This window comes from Arabidopsis lyrata (genome assembly GCF_000004255.2).
Source record: "Arabidopsis lyrata subsp. lyrata unplaced genomic scaffold ARALYscaffold_1, whole genome shotgun sequence".
Taxonomy (NCBI): domain Eukaryota; kingdom Viridiplantae; phylum Streptophyta; class Magnoliopsida; order Brassicales; family Brassicaceae; genus Arabidopsis; species Arabidopsis lyrata.
This window is the reverse complement of record NW_003302555.1, coordinates 10,090,152-10,109,317: the sequence shown is the minus strand read 5'-3', so window position 1 is coordinate 10,109,317 and position 19,166 is coordinate 10,090,152. Positions and strand designations below refer to the sequence as shown.

The window sequence follows — 19,166 nt, the reverse complement described above, 5'->3', positions numbered from 1 at the left end:
TAACTCAAATCAAATATATATCAATACCGAATTACCAAATTTAAGGCGGATGCGTTGTTTATTCATCACGATTCTGCAGACTCCACAATATGTAAGTTAAACACGCTATCAAAATAAGCTTACTTAATAGCAGGCCCGGCTCTTGGGGTGTGCTCTGTGTGCAAGAGCACATGATCCTTTTTTTTTTTTTTGTATTTTAGGGTCCAAAATATTCAAATAATTATAAAATAGGGTCTAATTTTTTAAATGTTAAACATTTAAGCTATCATGTAAAAAAAATTTGCAACATAGCACATGACCCAATAATTTTTTGAGCCGGCCCTTCTTAATAGATTGGTGCAATTATCCTTATGTGATAATCTCAAGAAGTGTGCATGAGATGCTGTAATCTTCTTTTCCGCTTCGTGATTCAAGATTTGTATGGTGGGATGATGCAAAATACAAGATCTATGAGTCACATTATAATTAGTTGATACAATGGCTAGAATTTATGTCACATTATAATTGGTTGATATAATGGCTAGAATTTATGTCACATTTGGCAACATTGATTTTCATAAAAGTTAAGAAAAACTAAAAATAAAAAGGAAAAAAATTTGGGTGAATTTATTGACACATGATTAAATTTCCATAAAAAAAATATTTAATCAAAATTCTAAGAGATTAAATTTCTATAAAAGTTTATATGGTAAATGTTTTGGATTAAGCATTAATTAGTCCTCAAATCCCATATATATATAAGGAGGTGTAAAATCCTAACCCCTCCTTGTTCGTTCTCGGTACCGCATCTCGCAAACCGGTTTAACCCAAGAACCCAAAGATCTCTCTCTCTATTTGATCGATCGGGCTCTTCTTTCTTACTCAAACCCTTAAATCAATTTTCGCGATTTTAGCAAAACCCTAGATTTCTTCTACTCTTCGAAGTCGATTTCAATGGAAGGTTCGTCGTCAGCCATCGCGAGGAAGACATGGGAGCTAGAGAACAACATTCTCACTGTGGAACCAACCGATTCAGCCTCCGACAGTATTTTCCACTACGACGACGCTGCGCAAGCCAAAATCCAGCAGGAGAAGCCATGGGCCTCCGATCCTAACTACTTCAAGCGCGTTCAAATCTCAGCACTCGCTCTTCTCAAGATGGTGGTTCACGCTCGCTCCGGTGGCACAATCGAAATCATGGGTCTTATGCAGGGAAAGACCGAGGGTGATACAATCATTGTTATGGATGCTTTTGCTTTGCCTGTTGAAGGAACTGAGACTAGGGTTAATGCTCAGGCTGATGCGTATGAGTATATGGTTGAATACTCTCAGACCAACAAGCTGGTAAAATTTCTCTTTATTCATCTCTCGCTGTAGTTCTTTGATGCGTTAGAGTTTCCTTAGGATTTATGGTTTTCTAGGGTTTTAGAGAATCCCTCATAGCTATTCTTGTTTAATTAGCTAGTTGCTACTTGTTGTGATCCTATATGCAAGTTTTGGCTGGTGTTAACATATTTCTGCAGAAGCTTCAAGTTCTTGTTCTTTTGTTATGATGATTTTCCTAACTGTTTGATTGATTTGTTATGACTGTAGGCTGGGAGGTTGGAGAACGTTGTTGGATGGTATCACTCTCACCCTGGGTATGGATGTTGGCTCTCGGGTATTGATGTTTCAACACAGATGCTTAACCAACAGTATCAGGAGCCTTTCTTAGCTGTTGTTATTGATCCAACAAGGACTGTTTCGGCTGGTAAGGTTGAGATTGGGGCATTCAGAACCTATCCAGAAGGACATAAGATCTCGGATGATCATGTTTCTGAGTATCAGACTATCCCTCTTAACAAGATCGAGGACTTTGGTGTACATTGCAAACAGGTACTTATTATAATTCTCATTTATTGATTTTAAATCTTGGAGGCTTTAGTCATCGCTCGTATGATTGATTTTTTTGTACGTGGCAGTACTACTCATTGGACATCACTTACTTCAAGTCATCTCTCGATAGTCACCTTCTGGATCTCCTTTGGAACAAGTACTGGGTGAACACTCTTTCTTCTTCCCCACTGCTAGGCAATGGAGACTATGTTGCCGGACAAATATCAGACTTGGGTAAATTCTTTTATATATGCAAGAGCAAGTTAATTTACTTTTCATCCTGGTCGTAGTTTAATATATTCTCTTTTCTTACCATTTAATTGTTTACCGATGAAGCTGAGAAGCTCGAGCAAGCGGAGAGCCAGCTCACTCACTCCCGGTTTGGAGGAATTGCGCCAGCCGGTCACCAAAGGAGAAAAGAGGTTTGTCTAAATGGTGGCTTTACCAAATTGATTTGTTATGTTTTCAATGTTTATTGACTGTCTGAGTTACTGGACCATGATTTTGAGCTCATACACATGCCACTTTTCAAGCTTGTTCCTATCTAGAAACTTAACATGTGGCTAATTAAGTGCTACTATCATTATCTAGCGACTTGGATTGATAGTTTGTAGTTCAATTGATAACATTGGAACTCTTCAGTCTCAGCAGGCAGTATGTTGATTGGATTTTAAAATTAAGCATAGTAACTCTCTCTTCTAGGGTATTCTTTTCTGGTTGTGGGAGTTCACAGTTGAGTTTTTGTTTAGTCAAAAATATACAGAGTTGTTAAGGTTTGAACAAGTAACCGTGTAAAATTGGGAGATTTTGATATGATAATTGGTGTAGTTGTTGCCACTTCCTAGAGTTCTATTATCTCTGGCTGTGTGACTCATTTTGATATTGTTTTTTATTCTTTACATAAAATCATCTGTTTGGGAGACTACAGAGCCTAATTAGGTGGTGTTATGTATCACTTTCAGGATGAGCCTCAACTTGCGAAGATAACTCGGGATAGTGCAAAGATAACCGTCGAGCAGGTCCATGGACTAATGTCACAGGTGAGTAAATACAATCTGACTATGCTGATCCTATTTCCCCTTCTGGTCAAAGGATCCATGAAATTGACTCAAAAGTCTTTCATCCAACAATGTGCAGGTTATCAAAGACATCTTGTTCAATTCTGCACGCCAGTCCAAGAAGTCTCCCAACGACTCATCAGATCCAGAGCCCATGATTACATCGTGAAGTTGGTTATTCTTTGGTTTTGTCTGCGCAAATTGACTTTTTGTTTTGACCCGGTTTATGAGGCAATGCACATTGTTCCCTATATCTCTAGTGTAGTATCTGCTTCAGACAAAGCTCTTTGGGTTATTAAATGCATTAACATGACTAATTCGATCACGATGTTTTTGCCTTTTGACTATCTTGAATTGGTACTTGCTAAAAATATGACAGAACTATACAAATGTTATCCAAAGAATGAAGCAACAATGATAAGAAGAGAAAGAAAGGAGGGTCTAAAATCAAATCTCTTACACTAGAAGCTGTCTTCATCACTTGAAATTCAGCTGTCGTTACAGGATGTTGTTTACATTTATGGTTGAACAGCATTTCTTTTTTGTTAAGAGGGAAACAAACTTATTCCATTCTAAAACTGAAATTGTCATTACAACAAGACCGCAGTTTATGGTACTAGAAGCGGATCAAGATCTGCATTTGAAATCGAATGCTTTCGCAAAGTGACTACTAAACGAACATGGGGGGGAGAAAACAGTCTTGTATATCAAAGTGGTTACCTGAGTATGATTAAGAGTAATGTAGTAATTGATAGAAGCTGCGTGGGGCTTAATCAATAATGATATCCTCTCTTAACCAGCACTAGGTCCGGACCCGCACATACGTGCGGGGTTTTATATTTTGAAATATGCGGGTTTAATATGCGTTGTATAACATATAGTGAAAACGGGTATAACATATAGTGTTGTATAACGTACGTGCGTGGTTTTTTTGTTTGATTGGTTTAAAAGTTTGGAATGAAAAATTAGTAAGAAGGTTGAATATGTCTTGTATGACATATAGTGAAAACGGGTATAACATATAGTGTTGTATAACGTACGTGCGGGTTTTTTTTGTTTGATTGGTTTAAAAGTTTGGAAAGAAAAATTAGTACGATTTTAGTAATTTTGATTGGTGAATGATTGGATATCTTTGTTTGGTTTTGTTGAATTATTTAGAAAGTTGCAAAATTGGTTGTAATATTTGTGAAACCAAATTATTATTTTGATTTATATTGTATATTTTTATTTCTTAAACTATAAAATTATTTGTTTGGTGATATAAAATTACTGTTTGTAATTTGATACAATTTTCATAAATATAAATGATTATTTAAAAGATTATGGCCCATGAATGATTGACCTTTTAATTTGGATTGGGCCGGAATTTTGATAGACCCATTAAGTAGTAGATAATGGCCCATGTATGATCCATGTTTTCGTTTTTTTTTTTTTTTTTTTTTTTTTTTAATTCAGAAGATGATCGAAACATTGTTTGTCTTATCCTATTCAAAGTAATGCAACCCCAAAACCCAGAAGATTTTTTCGATTTCTCAAACAATGTCAAAAGTTTAGATAATCAATCGAGTACGTCTCCGTATATCAAATTTCCATATAAGATTCGGTATTTCTTCAAAGAGGTAAGGTTTTTAGAGATTCTTCTTCAACCAATCTATTTTTATAATCTGTCGATTCATTTTACAATCTTTGTAATTCTATGTTTCAACAGAGATCTTGGACTATCACTGTGATTATACGAACTTGCATGAGTAAGTATTTTCAATTATATTTGTTGTTTAGATCCGAAATTGATTGTCTATAATTTTTGTGTTTAACCGGGTTACTCAATCTATTATCAAAATCTTCTATTCGTTGGAGTTAATATAAGCTATAATTTGATTTTGTATAGATTTAGACAGTAGATTTTGTTTCCTGAAAAGTGTTGATATTTAACTTGTTCCTAAATTGTTTTCAGATAATGATTTGATGATGATTTTTTCTAAGAAAGACGATTTACAAAGTTAAGTTTTCTATTACAGCTCTTACATAACAAAACAATGTCTTAATATATATGGTTCTGATTTTACCAAATACAATGTTTACAGAGAAGGCAAAAAAATATGTTTCGGTAAGTTTTTATTTAATATATTATTTTGTTGTTTTGATCATATATATGTGTCAGTGGTGATATATAAAATATATGATTTACGTACCGTTGTATTTTAGATGTATTTTACTGATTTGTGTAATTAAAATATATAATAAAAAGTATAGATATAGTAATAGTAGCATACTATAGAAGAATTGTTTTACACATATTGATTTTCTTTTTGATTAAACATATATTTTGTAAAACTGTAGTTATTAAAAGATGTAACAATTAGAATAATAGCTAATAGCCTAACAATTTTTAAAATTGGTTGGTTTGTTGGAAAACAATTAATATGAATAGTTACAATTTTTTATTTTTTTTGCAACATAACTACTATGTTATTTTTCACAGACATTTAAACGCAGAGTTTTAAAACGTGGGTCATAACCCCAAACCTAAAGTTTTGTAATGGGCTGTATAATAGAACGGTTGGTCCTAAAGTGATATTGCCCAACCTTTCTAGTATTTGTTATATTAATGATTATGTTTTTTTATTATCTGGACAAATAATTTTCTTTGGATCCATCGTTGTCTGAAAACGAAAAAAAAAATCAACCTTAAAAAAAAACTATTGTCGGTCGATCGACGATTCAGTAGTGAAATCGATACAGAATCCCCATAATTCGTCTTTGCTTATAGATTGTGATCGTCAAATTGTTAGTTCTACAAAGAGGTAAGCTTTTCTTGTGTGAGATCTATGTTTTTACTGTTTTTTAATCTGTGATTGAGTTTATAAATATGATTTTTATGTGATTCATTATAGATCGTATGTAAGGATTGTGAAGATCGCAGAGAAATTTGGGTAATTATTGAACTTTTCATATCTAATTCCATTGCAACTAATATTTTTTTTTGTTTCGTTTTGTTTGAACATGTTAGGTAGTGAATCAATCTGTTTCATCAAATTTATAGTGTAAAGAGACTAAATTTAATCAATTTGGAATCTATATTGTGTTTTTCGGTAAAGCTCTGAAACCTTTAAATAGATCTACTAATGGATTGTTTCTATAATTGTTTCAAATTTTTACAAACATTTTTATGGGTCCTTAGAAGAAGAGGGACCAAGAAGATAAGTATTTCTTTTTACGATCATTATAATACATCAGTACTTTTTGAAATATGTTACATGAATGATAGAAAGCTCAATATTACATTCATGATACAAATCTCAATGTCTGCAGGCCAAGTATTATTTTGCAAGTCTATTTCTTATGTAGGAGTCGGATTTCTAATTTCACTCGATTATTCGAGATATATAAATGTAACATTATTTATAACTTAGATAAGTATGTTCTTTATTCATTAGAATTCTTGTCATTGTAGACATTATCAAATAAATATATTAAAGGTTAGTACGATATGAGTTTAGGTTTACCTACTATTATTGAGTTTAAGTTAACTTAGTTCATATGAGCCTCTAAAAATCAATTATTTTAGTAACAAAATTCAATGTTTTTAAGATAAAACATCCGATTCTATTAACATAAGATTATGGAGAAGGGAAGTGTTATATATTCATTGGAGATACAGAAATATATGTTTGAAAGGTTAGTGCCTCTTTTATATTTACACTGTTGTTTACATTCATATTTGTCTTCGTATGTATATCATAGATTAAAACTACTTATATGTCTGAAAGTTGATTGATAATTTAGTTTACATAATAGAATATTTTACTTAATTAAACCAGAAACTGATATCTCCCAAAGTAATTATGTGTAAAAGTTAATGTTTGAGATTGTAGAGAAAGAAATTGAGTAGAATGACAATTGTTTCGAGAAATTGTTAAGAATTGTGGAAATATGCAATAAAGAGAAAATTCTTCTTGCCTCTCTTCAAGATGATTTGGTTGACTCTCTCTTCTTCTGAACATGGTTTGTCCCATGTTTTAACTGTAAAGAATATAACGGGTCAGGAATAATGTAACTCAATGTAACTAAATTAGATAAGAACCTTAAATCACATAGGCACCTCTTACATTAACTCTCTGCTAAGTCATTTTGTGGACGATAAGAGAAGATAGAAATGAAGTGAAGCTTTGTATGATTGTGTGTTCTAAAAGTTGATTATCGAGTAATCTATATATACTATTAACATATACAACTCTCATTTTAGGGTTTAGTTTTTTAAACATGAAAATATATTTGCGTATCCGAATTTAATAGAATCCTTAATCGAATATGCTTGATTTGATAGGATTAGAATCTAAAATGATTAAGTTTTGCATAATCATCGGAAGATATGAGATTAGTTTGGTAAGGTAGTGTCCGTGATTTATGTTATTCAAGATTTCAATTTATAACTTTTCTTGTTAAGGTAATCGAACTTATAGCATATATTCGCTGCTATGATTGTTCTCCAATTACACGTTTATAAATTAGTTTGTTTAGGTAATCAAATTTTATTTTTGGAATATAATATGGATTCAGTTAATGCAGGCTGTAGATATGAAGGCCATTTTCGATCATCTTCCAAGCCCTACTGACGCGGCCCAAGGACCCGCGTTTTTATAACTCTTTAAAAATTCAGGTGTGACCAAGGACCCGCGTGCTTTACCGTTTTAGCTTGGATAGAGACCCGAGAAGTATCCAAGATCCGCGTGTGTATTGATTGTAAGTATCCAAGGTTCATTCTAATCGGGTCAGCTATATTTTCGCAAAAGGATCCGAGTGTAGGATCTGAGATCCGCGTCCTAATAGAGGCAATTTTACAATTTTACCCCTCCACGGAATTTTTAAATTTGTCAATAAAAACATAAATTGTAATGGCATTCTCTTGTAATTTTGTACATATTGTAAGGTTATTTTTTATATAATCCTTCCCAATTAATAGTATAGATTACCGTAAACAAAAGCATCACACAACAACATGATATAAAGACTTTTTTTGGGCCTACACCAATATAACCCGACCCGCTTCGTTTGTCCCTAAAATGGGCCTATTTACGGCCCAATAGCTGAACAGAACAAGAAGAAAGGTCTGAGAGTTCTTCCTCTTCTTCTTCTTCTTCTTCTTCTTCTTCTTTCTGGGAGCAGCAGAGATTGCGATTGATGGATTGATTTATTTGTTGGTGAATCGAGGCAATGAAGCGCGAACACCCGTGAAGAAATTGAAAACCTCACTCACACCTACCATTGGGTAATCGAGGCATTGCTTCAATTACTAATGTGAGGTTTTCAACTTCTTTTCTATGGTGCTCGCGCCTCGCGCTAATCTTCTTTATCGGCTTCATCATGGATCTAACTTATAGGAATCATCTAGATTTTTTTATAGTTTCTCAGTCGTGGATCCTATTTTTGATACATTGTGATTTGTTTCACTTCTTTTGTGAATTTTTGAAGTGTTTATACGTTTTGTTTTTCCTTATAAGTGGATTTTAGAATGTTCATGTTTCGTAGTTCTTGCTTAACACGAGCTAGGGTTTGTGTTCAATTTGTGTTGATCTTTCCAGGATGGTGATTTTTAGTTGAATCAAATGCATACCTTATTAAGATTTAAACTTCTTTATTTGTCCTCTTATTCATGATTTGTGAGGTCCGAACTGTGAATTATGCAGAAGCTAGAGAGGTCCATTTCGGTTGATGCACAAAGATATTATAACTTCCTTGAGCTTCTCTGTGGTATGTAGATAGATCTTGAGGCCTGCACTAACACAACTGGGCTACAACATGTTTTCTCGTAAGATGTTGACTGTGTAGCACTAGCACACAACCATATGTCTTAATTTTTCCAGCCCTTCTTGAGACAGACAACACTAGAAGGTTTGAAACTGGACTGAGAACCATACATTGGAATACTTGTGAACATGAGGAAATGTGAGAACAGTGGTCATTGCTCTGCAATATGAAGCTTTTGTTGATTACAGGTTCAAATCAAGATGAAGTAGTAAGGACAGACACGAACAGAAAGTGAAGAGAACTTTACAACCTTGGACTTATATTTCCAGTATCTTTATAAACAAACTAGATTCAGAAACTGAAAAGCATCAAGCTGTATGTGTACCATAGTATTCTAGGGGTTTATGGGAATAATGCATTTTTATTCAAGAAATATAATCTGAGCCTTGACGACCTAAGTCCTTAGGATACTAAGGACTAACATGTTGATGCAACAAAAAGGCTTGCAGGGTCTGGTGCTGATCATTTTGCTTAAATATGCAATCATTTTACAGTCTTTCAAACAGCACATGGTTTTGGTGCTTGATTTTGTTTTACATTTATCCTAACAGACATTTTTCTTTGTCTTGTTGATTTAGCCATCCCTAGGCTAAACAACATAAACAAATTAAGCTGATACATGCATCAGCTTGAGTTTGGCACATGAGTGATTGATGATGATGATGCTCCATTAGCAATATCTCGCGAGAGAAACCCATTCTCTCGAGAAGATGCAATTGCTAGAAGGTGAGACAGATGACAAATACGACATGACCACCATCTGAAATAGGAGATCCCATTGAGGTCTGCAAATAAAAAGCCACCTCAAATTCCATAAAGTGAGGTGGTTTTTAGAGCAGAGGGAGAGGAACTAAGTGTTGAGATTAGCCAGAGAGCATCCTTTAAACCATAGAATGGCTCTTGACCTGAGAAGAAGAAGATGAAGCTTGATAGCTACCAATGACTCTAAGCTTCTTTAACGGTAGGGAATGAGAGGTGGCTGAAGGGGAAAGCCGGTTACGCCTGTGGCACAACAAAACACACTGTCAACAATATTAGTGTATGCATATCTTTGGCCTTTGGTGTACATATGTCTATTATACGAACCTTGTTGCATAGAAATGGTCAGAGGAGAGTAATGGTGAGGGTTATAAGAAGACAAGTGATGATAAAATGGTTGTGGCTGAGAGAACTGGACTCCAGCATGTGCATGTCCTCCACCGCAAGGATAAAAAGGAGCCGCGGATGCTGCTGCTGCGGTTAGTCCACCGCTTCCGCCATTTCTGTTTCCATAGACTCCGTATTGTCCTCCAGAAGTGCAGCCGTACATGCCGTATAAGTTCTGTTACAAATGATACTAGTATTAGATTAAGGCTTATGTTATATGATCATGCATGAACAACTAGATAAGATTCGTTGAGATAGAGAAAGATTCTTCTTCAGTTCGTTATACAAAACTCTTTGTGTCAGAGAAGAAAAAGGTAACGGACCGTAGGGAATGATGAGTAGTCTGGCGAGTATGGAGAGTACCTGCGAATATCAAATCAATGTTTTTTTTTTTTTCTTTTTACAAAACAAATTACACTTTAAGAGTGACAACAAATATGAATGCACGTGGCACGTGGTCACGAGTCACGACACAAGGCAGGAGGAAGCATGTGATGAGAGAGTAAAATGATTGGTGAAAGATGGAAATGGAATCAGTATATTTTTAGTTTTACAAGCTGTCCGTTGACCACTTTGTCAGTCATATTTAAATCTCTCTATAGACAGTGAAAATTAATCTATCTATTATTACTGATAATAATAGTGTCGGTCCACAACCAAAATGGGAACATTAGAGGACAGCCAGCTATGTAATGCAATTGCTTTGTTCGGTTTAATTGACATATATGAGTTGGCATTCTTTTGGTCTCGAATGATATCATGTTATGTTGATGCATGCATATGTACTATCATCACCATCAATACATGGAAAATAAATAAAAAAAGGGAAAAAGAAGAGTGTACCCAAAGAGATTGAGAGGGAGATGGGGATAGTGAGGGAAGGTGGGTGGTTGTGGTGGTGGTGGAGGTGGTCCAAAACCAGTCTGCATTGTGCTCATCATCACTCTCATATTGTTAATCCTGCCTCCTCCTCCTCCTCCTAACACATTCATCATCATCATCATCATCACTGTCACTTTGATGATCGACACAATGGTCCATTAACATCAGTCACCAACTATTAATATTAAGGTTATTAATTCCACTGCTTTGGCCGCCACACAAATTTCTAATTAATAAAACCAACTTTGTGTAGACACTAGCTAACCATATATAGTAGTAACTAAGAATTATCCCTTTTTCTTGATCTAACTTGCATAGCATCATGAACATATATACACACACATACACATCTAGACTCTAGAAAAAGAGAAAGATAGAGAGATGATATGTATATGTATTAACCATGGTTAGGAGTGGAGGGTTTGGATCTTTGAAGACCGAGAGAGGCAAGGTTGCAATTTGCTCTTCTCCCGTCGATCACCGGAGTAGCCTCCACACAAGCTCTCCTCGCTGCCTCCGCTTCCCTGAATGTCACCTGATCGATCATCACCACTTTACTTATCAGTTAATTCCCCTTTTAACTATATAATATACACACATATCATATTATTATTCACTCTCTCTCTCTCTCTCTCTATATATATATATATATATAGGAACAAGGTTTTGTATAAACGTACAAATCCGTAGCCCTTGGATCGGCCGGAGGCCTTGTCGGTGATAACCACAGCTTCCAAAATCTCCCCAAACTGCTCAAAGTGCTTCTTCAGCGTCTCCTTATGCGTCTCCCAAGCTAATCCTCCCACAAACACCTTCGTGTACGTCGTGTCTCCTAACCCTATTCCTCCCGCCATTTTTTTCTCCGATCAAAACCCTCTCTCTCTCTCTCTCTAGAGTAAAACAAATTAGCTATTATCTTGAGCTATATATCTCTATCTCTACCTTGTGGGATTGTGAGAGACACAAAGGGTTAATATGCAAGAAGTAGGCTACAACAAAGGAGTCTATATAAATAGTAGGAAAGAGATTAGAGATCTACTTACTATATAGTTTCATAAGATAAAGTTTTTATTTTTAGGGTTGATTGATAGTGAGAACAAGAAGAAGAGGGAAGAGAACAATGAAAGCCTAAAAATAATTATTAAAGTGGTATATGGAGAAAGATATTGGACTAGACAGACAATAATATTGCCCACATTATCCAACATCCTCCACGCACTTCTTTGCTCGTGTCTCTCACGCAGCCTCTGCTCTCATGGATCTGTGATCTGTCGTCGTGACGCGAGTGGGATATGCGTGAGAATTGAGGCATCGGATTTTTTTTTTTTTTTTAATTGAATTATCTTCTGCCGGTACGTTCAATTATTTAAAGGGAAGTAAAGGAGGAAAAATAGAAATTAAATGATAAAAATGTTTATTTCCTCATTTTTATTGAGCTAGTCAGCTAGATACATATTAAAAAAAAAAAAAAAAATTTGGAACAACCCACATCTAGTTGGGCAAATAAGGCAGTTTTGAGTTTATTTGTATACAACTGATCAGTTGTATCATCACTTGTAAATCAAATATGAGTTTCTCTTGTTCCTTTTTTTGCATGGGTCTTTATTTTATTTATCGAACAATGTCTTACATTTTTCAACAAAGTCATCGCAATACAAAAAGTCTTATATTTATTCTTATTTGTTTGTTTACACCTTTTTTTTTTTTTTTTTTTTTTTTTTTTTTTTTTTTTTTTTTTTTTTTTTGTTTACACCTTATCATTTACATATATTCGTAGGGGTGGGAATATCTACATGTTTATAAATCTAACTCCCTAGTTTTCCTCGTCAATTGATATGTTATTGTCACCAATCTGGAAACAATATACATTTATTCATAATATACACATAAATGTTATATAAACCAACAAATTCGTGCTTTCATGCAATAAGTCACATATTTATCACTTTGTAGCTACAAATAACAAACATGGCTACACCTTTTCTGCTTCTTCTTCTTCCTATGATCTTCTCATCTATTCTCCTTCTTACCATCACCGTTACACAATCCGAACCTTACTCCAAAACGATGCCGTTTCAAGGAAATAAGCCGGATAAACTCACACACCTCCACTTCTACTTCCATGACATCATCTCCGGTGACAATCCCACCAGCATCGTTCACCGAGGGACCTGAGCTGAGCTCGAAGGAAGTGGGGAGAGCTCAGCGGTTGTACGCATCGACGGACATGAAAACGTTTGGCTTCTTCTCAATGGTCTTTAACTTGGCGTTCACGGAAGGAGAGTTAAACGGCAGCACCGCTGCGATGTATGGACGGAATCCGATACTGCTGGAGGAGAGAGAGTTGCCAATCATCGGAGGTACCGGCGCTTTCAGGTTTGCTAGAGGCTATGCACGACCAAAGACTTATAAAGTTGTTAATATAGATGCCGTGGTTGAGTATAATGTCTTCATTTGGCATTTCACTTTGCTCTTTTGTATGTGTGCATGTGTCGTTAAATGTTTAAAAGGTTTATCAATTCTATCAAAACTTTAGCAAATAAGAATTCGGTTCCATCAGACTAAACCAGAACGGTTTGAAATTGGTTAGATATGAAAATTTCGATAAATTGTGTTTTTGTGTGCTGGCCGGTTTCAGTTCGAATTAATAACAAAAATAGTTCTAATTAAAAAACTACAATTTGTGAAAAAGAGAATAAAATAACCAATTTATCTAAAAGTACTTTATTATATAATATATATATATATATATACAACATGGTCATATATATATTTACAATATATGATTTAAAATTCCAACATGATATGAAAAGGTTCAACTTGTATTAGACACAATAAGTTGTATAATAGTCAATTGACCGACCCTTCATTGTTTTTTTCTTTTCTACTTTTAGTTTTCACACTACTCTACCCTATGGCTATATGTAATCTTGATCACTTCTTCTTTTCTTTTTCCTTTATGTATGAAATCTTGATCACTTCTTCTCGGTTACTTGCATGTGTTTGTTTATGGTCCTTTCCCTTTGTGTGATCTAGAAGGCGGTAAAAAAATTGGAGGGGCCATGGAACGACGAGGAGGAGGAGGAGATGGATCAGAAACACAATCCAAACGCAATTTGTTACCTGCACCACATTGTATGATTAGTTTCTTCAAACAAAAAAATCTACAAAGAAGGTGAATACAAATATATGTATACACGAGACGAGACTTAATATATTATAAGCATGAAAATGAGTGTAAGAAATACTAACTTAAGTGGCGTTTGGCCTCGGCTACTCCAACTTGTGAGGAGGAGACAAATAGAAGCAGAAGAAACAAAGAGAGAAGAAGAGCAACTAAATTTGATGTCTTTGCAGCCATTTTGCTAATGAAGTGTTCCACTCTCTCACAATTCCATATCAAAGACTACCTTCAGGATGATTTATATAATATATATGAGAAAATAAAAGCTTCCTTGAAATGTAAAAGCCTAAAGGATAAGCATCGCTGAAATGTGTACTAGTCGCCAACTACATTTCTATTCAACGCGCCTTTAAGTTTCCATACGAAAGTCTCTTGGCTCACGTCCTGTTCGGTTTAAATTGATTTCTTCCACCTACTTAGGTTGAATTTTAGACAACTATACGAACCATGTAGCTCTTCTAGGTGTTGACATATCAGTAAAACAAGGGAAATTTTGTCATATAGCCCCATATTTTTCTGTGGGTTTTCATGTTTTGTCACAAATGGTTACGAAAAAATCTGTGACTAATATAGACAGTGATTAACATCAATCCCTAGTCATCATCTCTGACCGATCAGTACTACTAAGACACGACATAATTATAACATTTATTCGTGATGATGACAACTAATTTAGCCAAAAATAGCCATTGTTTAGTTACGACATATATGTGGCCAAACCAGTACAACCGACAACATATTTATAACCAAATACGATCTAAAAATGTGATATGATCAGAAAAACGTTTACTAATATGAGATCACAACAACATTAATCTCGAATCTTGACCATTATATATAGTTTCTTCTCCATCACTGGTCAAAACGTACGTACTTTGGCTTATGGACCTTTTCCTTTGCGCGATTTAGAGGGCGGCAGATATATAGGGGCGGTGGGAGGGCGAGGGTAATCCAAAAGCTGGTCGTGGCCTGCTTATTAACAATAATGTTTTTCACCATGAGCAATTTTAATCATCTCTACATATATAGTACTTCTTCGCATACAACATACATGTTAACATGATTATAATGAAAATAATGAAACCATGAGCTAAAAACATTTAATATCCACAATCCAGACCAAGATTTTTCATGAGAAAAAAACTGATTAGTCTTCACAGTTGAGAGGTTAAGAAGAATGATGAAGATATAAATTAGATGAGAGACTGATAGAAAGTCATTGGATATGTAAGCTTCTTCTTTCTTTTAGAAAAACCAATATAGCAAAGAAAGAGATTCAATATATACTAACGTTTGTTGCGTTTGGCGTCGGCGACTCCAACTTGAAAGGAGATCAATAAGAGCAGAAGAAGCAAAGAGAGAAGAAAAACAACTAAATTTGATGCCTTTGTAGCCATTATTTAATATAAGTACTGGTCGATCAAACTCTCCCACGATTCAATACTAAATAACAAAGACCAGCTCTTGTGTTATATAAGAAACTGAAGCCTCGTTGAAAATTGTAGTACTCATGGGTCCCTAGTACCTCACCTACTATATCCACTCAACGCACTTGCTTTCACTTTTACTTACGTCCTCAAAATAAGACTTTTGTGCCATTCTTTAAGTTTTCTATACGAAGACTTCATTGTGTCGAATACAATCTATGTTACACATTAGGAGGCATTAGATTATTGGGGAAATTGTCAAGTGTATATGTATGTGTGTCCGGTTATTGAAAATCAAGGTATATTTCACCCAAATTGGTAACATGGCTCTACAGTGTAAAAAATAAGATCAAAATTCTTATCAAAGAGACAAAACGAACATAATGAATGTTGAGCTTATCAATAACAAGAGCCAAGCCCCAATACCGGTCTTCTCTGCTCGACCTGTTCCCACACCAACCACAACTGCAATAACCGCGATCGTGCCAAACCCTAGACACACAGTGAACACCATTAAGCCTTTCTTCTCCATCCACTCAAGTCTTTTACTTACTTCCTCAAGACTCTCTCTTGTGTTTTCTTTCTCTTTCTCTGCTTTCTCCATCTCTGCCTCCACTCTCTTTCGCCACTCTTTCATTTCCTCTGCTTCACTCACCATTCTCTCTTGCCTCTCCTTCATACCTTCCAAGTCAAGTCTCAAAGTCGCAATCGCCTTTTCTCTGACACCGGCTTCACGGTCCATCTCCTTGAATATGTTCCCGTATCTTGTGTTCAGTTCCTCTAAGTATCTCTCTAGAACCGATAGGTTCAAGTCCAATGACCTTAACTTCTGCATCAGTATCTTCAGCACTGTGTCCCCTGGCATTCTGCTCCCTGGCTGATGATGCCTCATCTCTTCCACGGGATCTGCCAGCTTATTACTACTCTTTGCCATTGATGCTTCAGTCTTGGCTAACATATTCTCTGGTGGGGCTTCCCTCTCGTTCTCTCTCTGCATGCTCCTACTAGCACTATCATCGCCTTCTAATGACTCTGTTTGCTGCACTGGCTTCTCCTTCTGCTCAAAATCTCCCTCTCGGGTTTTGAATGCGTTTTTGTTGTCCTGGACAGATATCAAATCCTCCAGCATTCGTTCAACGGCATCCACTCCGTAGACTTCTATCAAACTCAAGGTGCAGTAGAATTCTGAACCATAATGACTTAGAAAATTTAGCTTTAAGTATCTCACCCACTTTGGCTCGAGAAGTGTGAAGTTCTGCTCATGCTTCACGTTTGAAGCCGTGAAGTTTCCCATATGAACCCAGGTATCAGTCGGATAAACCAGGGTGCCTTGAAGCTGAAACTCTTTCAGATTGGAAGAGTAATGCTCGAAATTCGCGATCTTGATGGTATTTACCAATGTTTCTTCTGAAAGTTCTACGACAACAAATTTACCTTCAGTAGAACAGGGATTCCTGAGGTACTTGTCATTGTCCCGGCTTAGGATGCTTGGAGCCCCTTTTGCTTCCTTGTTGGAAGACAGGACCTTTGCACCTTTTGAAGCAGAGGCATAATTGTACTCTTTCCCTCCAGGCTCCATCCTGTGAATCACACCACTGACCTGATCTGATAACGATTTGTTTCTAGAATTGGACGCCCTGCTCTTAAACTCATCAAGGCCAAGCGGAACAGCACGAGATGGTTGATCAACCTTTGAAGCATTGATCTCAGTATCATTCCCTGGATCTGTTTTGTTCACCTGATTTTGCTTCAAAAACACATTGTCTTTGCTTTCTGTATCATTATCTATGCTCATTTGACTTTGCATCAAAAAGTCATCTTCTTTGCTTCCTGCATCAATCCCTGTATCTTTCTTGGTTATCTCACTTTGCTTCGAATTGTAACTGTCCTTGCTTTCTAAATCATTCCCTGAAACTGTGCTCTTGATCTCTGCTTCCTTCACAGATTTTTCTTTGTCTTCACTATCTTCAGACAGGGTTATATCATCATTCCGACTCAAATCAGACGTAACATGAACAGAAGCAGACTCTAGTGATAATGGTCCATCAAAGGACACAACTTTCTCACCTGACTGACCATCATCCGGATCAGCCATTCCTACAGAGTCATTCAAAGGTGTATCTGCAAATACACAAGAATAGGTTCTTAATATGCTTAAGGTAAAAAAAACAACAATGATGTCAAGCGTATCATTGTTCTATGACTAGATGTTATCACAATGATCAGAAGAGGGTTTAGTTCCAAAAAAAGGAACTTGGAGATTACCTTTGGCACCATCTCCAAGACTAATCAACAAGGTGGATAAGAAGAGAAGAACCCAAAGGAGAAAAACAAGAGACAGAGATACTTTGTAAAAGCTGTTCCTTCCATTAAAATTGTTCACAGAAACTCTTCTTCTAGACCTTTGCATTGCACATCCAGCCAAAGAGAGTACTCACAACCTGTTATCAGCAAATTCACATTAGATGTCAAAGTTAATCAACTTCTAGTATAAACCCAGAAAGACAAAGACTTTTAAGAAGCTTAAGCTGGAAATAAGGAATTCGAATTCCAAGATCTAATTTTTGATCGGAGAAAGAATCACCTGAGAGAGAATGGAAGAAAGAAGATATGTGTGATTCCTAGACAACCCAGAGGAGGGAGGAGGATTCGGTACGCTAACGAAGCCGTCGCCGATGAGTCTCTAATGGATTGAATCTAGGCCAATGATTTTCCGGCGATATCTTCCGTCTCCGCATCACTAACGACGAAGCGTACACGGTTCACCAGTTTCTTCGATGTCTCTGTTTTCTATAAGAAGAAGAATCACACGAGGTTTTTAACCGTTGCGGCGGTGAAAGGAGCAAAAGAAGAAGAGTCAAAAGAGAGAGACTTCAAATTGACAAATTTTGTTTTAGAGAGGCGAAGAAGATGGATTGGTCCAGAGTTTGCAAATTTTGGCAATTTATTGATGATTTTACCTTATTTCCAAAGTTGGTGCAAATCTAAGTAATATTTTCCAATTTTTACGGAAAGATTACAATTCCGAAATTTTGTGCTTTGTGTTTATTAGCATTGGTTTCCATATTATATCGTACTTTTCTTGCTCAAATGTCAGAGATTTAATTATGAGAATCGTAATTGGTACTATAATCTCACAATTCAAAAGGTTGCTCTACAGCTGAAGGATGACCAAGTTCTTGGACCATCATAAAAACATCGATTTTAATTTCGAAGGATTTCATAAAAATTTATTTACTAGTCTGAGTGAATTGGACAATGTTAAGCATATAATAAAGTTCTATTTTGAAGCCTAGAGGTCTATATAGAAATATTTGACCAATGAAGTTATATGAACAAAGAATGTCAACTTATTAACCAAAGAAATAAAATTGTGACTGATTGATTGATTATTATAAGGAATGCCTCGAGAAATAAAATACTTAAATTTTTAAACAGAGAAAACGACAAAAAGAGAAAGAAGGAAAGATGAGCTGTGATTTGTGCGGCACGTTAACGTGAAAGCCAGCTTTCGATAACAGCTGGCCAATTTCAAATCCATCTTATAGTGTACGTCGTTTAATTAATAGTACTAATCTAAAACTATAGTAGTAATTGTTTTCTAATCTCTTGGTACAAATCCGGTTTTCGGTTTAGTAACTCATCTACTGGACAAAATCATCCGCCACATTCTTCATCTTTTGATATCATCATCAATGGACCAAAATGAAAAAGGTCATCAAGTGATTAAAAGTTGGAAATCAAACTTCATGATCTACCCTTACAATTAGTTGGAAAACCGTATCGTTGGCTGGTGCATTTAAAAAT

The 19,166-nt window shown here is 35.7% G+C and overlaps 6 protein-coding genes and 1 long non-coding RNA gene across 12 annotated transcripts; 3 read left to right on the top strand and 4 right to left on the bottom strand.

Annotated features, from left to right (window-relative positions):
• The first annotated feature begins 770 nt into the window (after positions 1–770).
• Positions 771–3,251, top strand: LOC9326607 (COP9 signalosome complex subunit 5a). The gene is made up of 6 exons (XM_021013502.1): positions 771–1,323; positions 1,573–1,854; positions 1,941–2,088; positions 2,191–2,276; positions 2,817–2,894; positions 2,992–3,251. Exons 1-6 carry the CDS (start codon positions 934–936, stop codon positions 3,079–3,081), a joined length of 1,074 nt encoding a protein of 357 aa, XP_020869161.1. The 5' UTR covers positions 771–933; the 3' UTR covers positions 3,082–3,251.
• Positions 3,252–5,564: 2,313 nt separating this feature from the next.
• On the top strand, positions 5,565–7,872 carry LOC110225073. The gene is made up of 3 exons (XR_002329485.1): positions 5,565–5,716; positions 5,807–5,845; positions 7,482–7,872. It is a non-coding gene; the product is annotated as an uncharacterized LOC110225073 (long non-coding RNA).
• A 1,287-nt stretch (positions 7,873–9,159) lies between these two features.
• On the bottom strand, positions 9,160–11,888 carry LOC9329313 (probable RNA-binding protein ARP1). 5 transcript variants are annotated; one of them, XM_021013766.1, is made up of 6 exons: positions 11,429–11,887; positions 11,151–11,283; positions 10,710–10,845; positions 10,190–10,209; positions 9,807–10,041; positions 9,160–9,742 (listed from the first exon to the last, which is right to left on the bottom strand). In XM_021013766.1, the coding sequence occupies exons 1-5, from the start codon at positions 11,600–11,602 to the stop codon at positions 9,848–9,850; spliced, it is 657 nt and encodes a 218-aa protein (XP_020869425.1). In that variant the 5' UTR covers positions 11,603–11,887; the 3' UTR covers positions 9,160–9,742; positions 9,807–9,847. The 5 variants fall into 5 exon arrangements, with proteins under 5 accessions (XP_020869425.1, XP_020869423.1, XP_020869424.1 ...); XM_021013764.1 differs by having other exon boundaries at positions 10,190–10,229; positions 11,429–11,885; XM_021013765.1 differs by having other exon boundaries at positions 9,160–9,722; positions 11,429–11,885.
• A 646-nt stretch (positions 11,889–12,534) lies between these two features.
• LOC9326606 (dirigent protein 11) lies at positions 12,535–13,284 on the top strand. The gene is given in 2 exon segments (XM_021014382.1): positions 12,535–12,904; positions 12,906–13,284. Coding segments are annotated over 2 exon segments (567 nt in total). The 5' UTR covers positions 12,535–12,716.
• Positions 13,285–13,517: 233 nt separating this feature from the next.
• Positions 13,518–14,499, bottom strand: LOC9326605. The gene is made up of 2 exons (XM_021013364.1): positions 14,001–14,499; positions 13,518–13,871 (listed from the first exon to the last, which is right to left on the bottom strand). Exons 1-2 carry the CDS (start codon positions 14,107–14,109, stop codon positions 13,756–13,758), a joined length of 225 nt encoding a protein of 74 aa, XP_020869023.1. The 5' UTR covers positions 14,110–14,499; the 3' UTR covers positions 13,518–13,755.
• A 65-nt stretch (positions 14,500–14,564) lies between these two features.
• On the bottom strand, positions 14,565–15,418 carry LOC9326604. 2 transcript variants are annotated; one of them, XM_021013365.1, is made up of 2 exons: positions 15,224–15,418; positions 14,565–14,904 (listed from the first exon to the last, which is right to left on the bottom strand). In XM_021013365.1, the coding sequence occupies exons 1-2, from the start codon at positions 15,327–15,329 to the stop codon at positions 14,813–14,815; spliced, it is 198 nt and encodes a 65-aa protein (XP_020869024.1). In that variant the 5' UTR covers positions 15,330–15,418; the 3' UTR covers positions 14,565–14,812. The 2 variants fall into 2 exon arrangements, with proteins under 2 accessions (XP_020869024.1, XP_020869025.1); XM_021013366.1 differs by having other exon boundaries at positions 14,565–14,901; positions 15,224–15,403.
• Positions 15,419–15,643: 225 nt separating this feature from the next.
• Positions 15,644–18,276, bottom strand: LOC9326603 (uncharacterized protein SLP1). The gene is made up of 3 exons (XM_002890495.2): positions 17,944–18,276; positions 17,625–17,800; positions 15,644–17,480 (listed from the first exon to the last, which is right to left on the bottom strand). Exons 2-3 carry the CDS (start codon positions 17,767–17,769, stop codon positions 15,721–15,723), a joined length of 1,905 nt encoding a protein of 634 aa, XP_002890541.1. The 5' UTR covers positions 17,770–17,800; positions 17,944–18,276; the 3' UTR covers positions 15,644–15,720.
• Between the last annotated feature and the right edge of the window lie 890 nt (positions 18,277–19,166).

Coding starts and splice junctions, on each gene's coding strand:
- LOC9326607 (XM_021013502.1), top strand. CDS start 934: ATGGAAGGTTCGTCGTCAGCCATCGCGAGGAAGACATGGGAGCTAGAG. Junction 1,324..1,572: donor ACTCTCAGACCAACAAGCTG/GTAAAATTTCTC, acceptor TTATGACTGTAG/GCTGGGAGGTTGGAGAACGT. Junction 2,089..2,190: donor CGGACAAATATCAGACTTGG/GTAAATTCTTTT, acceptor TTACCGATGAAG/CTGAGAAGCTCGAGCAAGCG.
- LOC9329313 (XM_021013762.1), bottom strand. CDS start 11,602: ATGGCGGGAGGAATAGGGTTAGGAGACACGACGTACACGAAGGTGTTT. Junction 11,284..11,428: donor GATCCAAGGGCTACGGATTT/GTACGTTTATAC, acceptor ATGATCGATCAG/GTGACATTCAGGGAAGCGGA. Junction 10,230..10,709: donor CTCCCTCTCAATCTCTTTGG/GTACACTCTTCT, acceptor TGATATTCGCAG/GTACTCTCCATACTCGCCAG.
- LOC9326605 (XM_021013364.1), bottom strand. CDS start 14,109: ATGGCTGCAAAGACATCAAATTTAGTTGCTCTTCTTCTCTCTTTGTTT. Junction 13,872..14,000: donor CGAGGCCAAACGCCACTTAA/GTTAGTATTTCT, acceptor AATGTGGTGCAG/GTAACAAATTGCGTTTGGAT.
- LOC9326604 (XM_021013365.1), bottom strand. CDS start 15,329: ATGGCTACAAAGGCATCAAATTTAGTTGTTTTTCTTCTCTCTTTGCTT. Junction 14,905..15,223: donor CGACGCCAAACGCAACAAAC/GTTAGTATATAT, acceptor ATTGTTAATAAG/CAGGCCACGACCAGCTTTTG.
- LOC9326603 (XM_002890495.2), bottom strand. CDS start 17,769: ATGCAAAGGTCTAGAAGAAGAGTTTCTGTGAACAATTTTAATGGAAGG. Junction 17,481..17,624: donor TCTTGGAGATGGTGCCAAAG/GTAATCTCCAAG, acceptor GTGTATTTGCAG/ATACACCTTTGAATGACTCT.